General features: G+C 44.9%; 1 protein-coding gene across 1 annotated transcript; it reads right to left on the bottom strand.

Moving 5' to 3' along the window:
• Positions 1–6: 6 nt before the first annotated feature.
• Positions 7–7,073, bottom strand: DPAGT1 (dolichyl-phosphate N-acetylglucosaminephosphotransferase 1; the record flags this gene model as incomplete). Its single annotated transcript, XM_006037617.2, has 9 exons — positions 7–261; positions 1,025–1,180; positions 1,538–1,625; positions 2,437–2,625; positions 4,143–4,227; positions 4,479–4,625; positions 5,188–5,401; positions 5,605–5,725; positions 6,973–7,073. Coding segments are annotated over 9 exons (1,167 nt in total), but the record flags the coding sequence as incomplete, so codon positions are not given.
• Between the last annotated feature and the right edge of the window lie 3 nt (positions 7,074–7,076).

Here is a 7,076-nt window from a genome sequence, read left to right as displayed (position 1 = left end):
TGCTGTTTCCAACCAAGGCGGAAACAAACAAAAAAAAATAATTAGATTTGTGTCCCAGAGTCTTTCCTAGCATCTGGAAGGCAGTCCTGAGATGTCCAGGGCCAACACAGGACCATTTCAGCCATCTGGATCAGAACCAGAGAAAATAAGGGACTGATTAAGAGGAGCTGGCATTTCCCTTTCTCCTGACATCTGTCAGACATCATAGAATAAGCGCACTAGCTGGTATCTGATCAGAAATGCAATTGTGCTTCCCAGAATCTAGAAAGAAGAAAAAAAAATTGCAATGGTGAGTTGACTGCCACTTGGACAGTGCCTAGCCCTCTGGAAAGCATTTGGGACTTAAGCAAGTGGTCTGCCTAAGCGAGACAACTTAATTAGAAATGGTGCTATTTGTATGTGTGTGGAAGGGGGCATGATGGGTGATGAGAGTTCCTTGCAGTGCTCTTTAGAGAGGATCTTTGTAATGGAGTCACAGAGGGGAGAGGATAGCCTGTGTGCATACATACAGAGTTGGAATAGGCAACAGAGATGCTTGTCAGGTCTTCACCATTTCATGCAGAGGTGGGGAGCAACCCAGGAAGTAGAGGAATGGAAAGGGAGACATGAGACATAAGACGAAGCCAGGGGGAATTCAAATGTCCCTTAAACCAGAATATTCTGCTTTGAATGTGCTATCTATTAGAACAGGGCAGTCCAACTTCTGGACCCTGGGGGCACCACAGACCCCTATGGGCTGCATGCAGCATGGGCAGCTCAGCTCCTCTCCCTCCAGCCGCACAGGCAGCCCAGGCCATTCTACACAGCTCTGCCCAGCCCCCGGGAGTGAAGGCAAGACACAAGCTGGAGGGGAAAGAGGGACAGCTCAGAGATCCTGACCATAGCAGCAGGAGCGATTTGGGGGGTTGGGAGAGGATGGGGGACAGCAGGGGGGAGAGAAGCCTGCACGCAACCTGTGGGACATCAGTTGGACAGCCCTGTATTAGGGAGCAGGCTTTTCTATCCAAAAGACCATTTGCCTGACCTGGATGAGTAGCAGCAGGATGGTGAGTGTTTGCTCTGGGGTTGGTCCAATGAGCTTTATAACAAAGTTAATGATAGTCATGTTGTTGCATTCTGTGTATTCTCCATCTTCATCCACTCCCCGTCTTACATCTACAACGCGCAAGCTCTCTGATACCTGGGAAAGAAATTTAACCACCACTTAACTGGATGAAATAGATATTTGCTAGTTAGGGTCTGGTAGGGATGTGATAAAAATGTCTTCCATACATCCTAGTCAGTGATCTCTTCTACTGTTCCAGTCCTGGGGTTTGCTTCAAGGGAACAGATCTAGGGACAGGTTTAAATCAGGCCTTATGCAGCTAAGCTTCGTTTTGGAGGGATTCTAATAAATGTGAGCATCCAGCATTGGAGTCAGACTACAAGAGGCCTGTTTTGGTTTGGTTTTTTTTACTAAAGTTCTATGTTGTTCAGAGGAAATGACTGAGGCTAAACAAAGGTATTATCCTTCTTCAGAGCACAGTGGCTGACTGACCTTCAGAATGCATGCTCCCAGGGTTGAGAGACTCTTGGTTTTAAATTTGGAGTAGCTCATTTCCAGTTTCCCTGTAGCAGGATTTAACCTGAAAGGAACAGCAAAATGCATTTTAATCATACCAAAAGAGACAACTGAATCCCTGCATAAAGCAGAGATAGGAGTGGTCTAAAAGGAGGTGGTGCCGAAAGTGGGAGTAATTCTATGAACGTGACAGTCCTGACAGTGCAGCAGCCCGAGCCCATCACATGGGGCAGAAATGGGAGAAACCTTTTTGTTACTACTTTACAGAAGCTTGTATGGATCAAAAAGCAAGGTAGAACATGCATGGTGTAGGTAGGGACTATCTATGCTGCAAAAACTGCCAGAAGACTGCATTAGAACAGCCTCTCAGCTAAGCGGCCACAGTTCAACCTCACCCGTGTGGTTGGGAAAATAAACATGTGAACTAGTTAGCAACTCGAGTTACAGCTCCAGCTTTGCAGGACTGTAAAATTATTTCTTAATGAGGCTAGAAAGAAACCCACATGCCATGACTCAACCGTATTAGGCGAGAGCTGTATTTAATTCAGAAAACAGCAACCATGGTGCAACCATAAAATCACAAGATTTATTCAATTTATGGCTACGCTGTTCCCGACCACAAGGAAGGGCAGTAATTACCAAATAAAATTCTCCACAGCTCTGGTATCTTTCTCAATCCTAGTTGGTGAATAAGGGCTACATCTCCATTTTCACTCCCTCCCCCAACCACAGACTACATTATGTCCATTAATACCCTCCAAAGATTCCACCGAGACTATTCCACCTGCGTCAGCCCTAGCACCAAGCCAGAACCAAACTTCCTCACAGGTACTGTCACATTACTTCTTACTCTCAGTCACTTATATGCTTCTTACCTGGGCAGCCGATGTCGGGGGCAAGGAATGATGTGAAACAGCTGAGGTAGTGAATACAGGAAGTTGAGCACTTGTGGGAGGAAGAAGAGCAGCATTGTCTTGCTGAAGTGCCCAAGGATCCCTACCACAGCAAAGGTCATTCCAGCAAAATAGCAGAATGTGTCCCCCACAAAAACACGGGACGGGTACCTGCAAGCCACACAGAAAGTGTGAGGATGGGGTGCAGCATGAGATAAAAATCAATGACAGACAAAGATGATGTTCCCAGTCACGTGGGGGATTTCAAATATGATATGTATATGTTAGACAGATTTTAGTACGCAGGGGACTTGTTCTAATGAGAAACCTTTCTCCTGTTAAGAGTGCAAGGACAGATTATCTATGATCGATGAAAGGCACAGGCTTGGGAGTCTGAAGTCTTCTTCTGAATTATGGGGCACTTGCTGGAGAGAGATTGGGACACAAAGCAGTTAAGTGATCTGCCCAAGGGCATACGAGGCATCAGTTGCAGGACATAATACCCTAAGTAGAACTCCTAACTCCCGTCCTATGCATTCATTAGAGACAGCTTCCTATTCATCATTAATCTCTCGTACACTCTGCTCACTCAGAATGGCATGAGAAATACCAATTTGAGTCTCAGACTACAGGGAATAGTCATGCTATAAATACCGTTATGTCTTTAAGCTTCCTCCGTTTGCTTCTTTATGATAAGAGCCTCAAAAAGACACTCCCATTCATCTTTAAGTCTAACAGGAACACCCAAACCTTTGCCAAGCCTGGCATGACTCTACAAGTTGTGGTTACAGGAGGAATAATTTTAATCTTTGTGACCTCTGTAAATGCTTTTAAGAGTTTCCCAATTCTATGTTAAACTCTTTATTTTGGCAAATATTTCTATGTCCATTTTTCCTGCTCACGCCTACCAAATATACTCCCATGAGAGTTTGCTAGGAGTACTGTTGTCATAAACTATTCTACTGACACTAACTGGATTAGTACCTGGCAAGTCAAGGAGCAAGATGACTGCAGCCCCAGCTGGACTGACTATAGTCCAGTCTAAGAGTTTCCAGCTTTCTATTTGGCGGACCTATAGTGCTGCTGATGAAGTAATTATATGTACTAATGTAAAGAGTGTTTCTATTATTACCTTACCATGGGAGATCATTATAAGCTCAGGCACATCTGTATACCGCTTTTAGCTGCCTCACAGAATGTGAACAGAACCTTGTTACTGTTGCAACTGCAGTTTCTCTGGGCAAATCTTACCATCTTGGTATCCTGTTCTAAGTCACTCTGCCACGAGCAGGCAATGCACATACATTGCAACTGCGATTATACAATAAATCTCTGCATTGCAATCCCAGAATATGCCTGTATTCAGCAAGGATCACCTTGAATATTGACTCTATTGCAGTGGTTTTCAAAGTGTGTTCCTAGGAACTCTGGAGTTCCACAACAGGCCATTCCGGGTTCTGCAAAGAGCTTGTGATTAAGGGCTGAGAAGGCGAGAAGCCAGTGTGCTGACACTGGGACCAGGTTGCCTGGCTCCATGTCAAGTCTTTAGGATAGGGGTAAGGGTTCCACAGCAGAAGGTTATATGAAAGGTGTAGGGGCAGGAATCTTTATGATACCAAGCCAAAGGTGTAGGGGCAGGAATCTTTATGAAGCTCTTAAATACATGTTCCTTCCTTCCAGTCTCTTACCAGTTGTGATAAAGCAGCCCCAGAGTGGTGAAAAAAAAGGGAATCATGAAGTAGAGAGAAAAAATATGATCATCCTGGTAATCTCCTGTGGAAAAGGGACACAGAACAAATTAGTAATAATCAGGGATCTAGAGGAAGTCTTGGAATCAGTGCATGGATCTAACTACGTTAGGTTTGTATACATTGCCTGTCAATAGAATCCAAGGCCCCCTTTCCCTTCTTTTTAGTCTACCTTTACAATCCTACAGGTCTTCCAATACATCAACTTCCTCCACGTTTGGGGCAATTTCTTCCATGGGTTTTTGCGCCCCCAAAAGACACTAATCCTTTCCTTACCATTTAATTCAACGATGTTGAAAACGATGATGGAGGCAGCAATCACCAAAGACTGTCCTGCCTCAAGCCCATTAATTCCAGCGAGAATGTTGATGGCATTGGTGCAAAAGACTGCGAGCATGCCCATGTACACATAATACAGGATACCTGCAATCACAGACAGAACCAAGGAACTTCACATCCAAGTTTTAACAAGATGTACATTCAGTGTAATGCCAAGCAAACATTTTACTTTTATCTTCTGTCTTGTGAGCTCAGCACATTTCACAATAGTTAAAGAAACATCTTCCTTACACACATATGCACACTTTTACATTTGTAGAAAGCGAAGCAGAGCAGAAATTCCAAGACTAGTCAAGGGCAGAGCTGAGAGTGGAATCAAAGTCTTCAGATAACTACTTTTGTGCTTTGATCTATTTGCTGTTCTCACCTGAACATCATTAGCATGTGGAACTCATTGGACTTAGGGTCTCACTGTGTTAAGATGTTTGGAGTGTATCTGGACAAAGCAAACCAAATTCTAAATTACTGCATTAGTTGGACGGACCTATCAGTAAAGCTCTCCACTGCTGGAATCTACTGACTCAGCCAGTGGTTCTATTGGGACAATCCCTTGTGGAGGAAGGCCGCAACAGATTACAAGTTGCTAGCTGCCACCCTCACAGCTTCCATGCTCAAAGATGATGGCTTCCGGTGCTCTATCACTCACCCAGGTCCAAGTGCAGACCCAGCAGTACCCGGAAGGGCTTTGGCACCACAATTGTCGTGTTCCCAAAGTTGGTGAAGTAAACCATTAGGAGAGGAAGGGAGGCCATGGTGGGAAGTAGCAGCTTGTGTCGCCAACGCAGGTTCAAAACATCATCCGCAAAGCCCAGGAAAATCATACAGCAGATGGCAAGCAGGGAACCGATGAGCTCCACAAACTTGAGTGGAGAGAGGACAGCACAATGGTTATTACAGATACATCAGCCACCAACCCTCCTGCTCAGATGCCAAATGAAGATGTGTTTGTCTTTGAGATGGGATACTTTTGAGGACCCAGCCAAACACAAGTGTGCGTTAACTATTCCCATCAGGGTGCTGAACCAAACGGGCTTTGTTGAGCACTGTGAAGAAAATCACTCACCTCATGGTAAGGAAATACCTTGCATTGCTCCTCTACAAAACAGCTCAGAAAGGGCACAGGAATGAAGCAGAAAAGGATGATCAAAAACACTGCTCCACTGATCACACCTTGGGATTCAGGGCTGAAATAGGCGAATGGGGTAAAAAAAACCATACATTGATTCTTACAGAGCACTAACTTCTTGAAAGCTAGCCTGGCATGCCAGCAGTGCTGTTACATTTTCACTGCTTCTCCACTACTGGATTCATCAGCAGTACTTGGCTAACTGCAATCAACTGGATGCAACACTTCTGACAGTTGGCAGCCACGTTGTAGAACATCAACGCATCCTGCAACAGCTCAGAATGAAGGGCAGCCTCCAGCCAACAGGGCAGTTTCCTGTTCCACGGCATTTAGTATTTGCGGAACAGTCTCTCAGTGACTGGCATATAGGTTCTCCTGGTAAATCTGCCAATGTCCAGGTTGCTGCTTATCCCAAACATCTAAAATGGTCAGGAGAACAAATAAGATTCCAGAAACTTGTAATGGATTATAAATAGCTGACTAGAAATCCAGATTTCAGCTGTTTGAAACTCTGGCAACATTTAGAACCACAAGTGGTTGTGGTTCTAAGCCAGTTGACTAATGAGTAATTAAATGTGATCATAAAGGGTTTTGTTACAAAAGGACTTGCCTCTCCAAAGTTCAGTTCCCACTAAAAATGGGAACAATAATCGTTACCACAGATTATGGGGTGTTGGTTCTAGCCATGTTGGTCTAAGGACATAGGCAGACAAGGTTCTTTGGGTCAATGTGCTAGTTTTTATTAGACCATCTAAACAGTTGGAAACCTTCTTTCCAAGCTTTCAGGCACAAATACATTTTCACTGCTAAACACATTTTAACTCCTCATCTGCAAAGATCATTCACACGAGATCATCTCTCCTCAAGACATGATTTAACCTTTAATTGAGAGGTAGCTTATGCTTACAAGTTAATGTCTTTGACTTCTGAATAAAAACCCATAAACTTGCTCTCTAGTTATGTGAGATTGACCTACATTTCGGCCCTTTATAGCCTTGACTAAGTAATATTTTTATGCATTCGATAAAAATTCCAAGTCGGAGCCGTTTTACTTCAGTATTTTGGATTTCTTCGGTTATTTGATTTTCCTGTGGGGCTTTGCAAGAGCAACTGCAGGTCAGGGAATTTATCCAAGTATTTATCAGGGGGGGCTTGCTTTTCTAGGTAGGGTTAGGCGACAACCGGAGCAGGGCAGCACGGCTCACACCCGCGCCTGGGGCCTGGGGCGGGTCCGTGTTTGCAGTGAAGGGGGACAGCGACAGGAGGAGATGCCCTCGGCCCTGCCCCGCGGGCCTCGTTACTCACACGGGCTGCCTGGAGGTTTTGTTCAGGTCGAGGCCGAAGAGCTTGGCCGCGATGAAGTGGTCCTTGAAGGCGGGGATCAGCGTCACTGTGGCCGCCAGCCCCAG

The sequence above is a fragment of the Alligator sinensis genome, unplaced genomic scaffold (assembly GCF_000455745.1).
Source record: "Alligator sinensis unplaced genomic scaffold, ASM45574v1 scaffold1352_1, whole genome shotgun sequence".
Taxonomy (NCBI): domain Eukaryota; kingdom Metazoa; phylum Chordata; order Crocodylia; family Alligatoridae; genus Alligator; species Alligator sinensis.
This window is presented reverse-complemented; position numbering and strand designations above follow the sequence as displayed.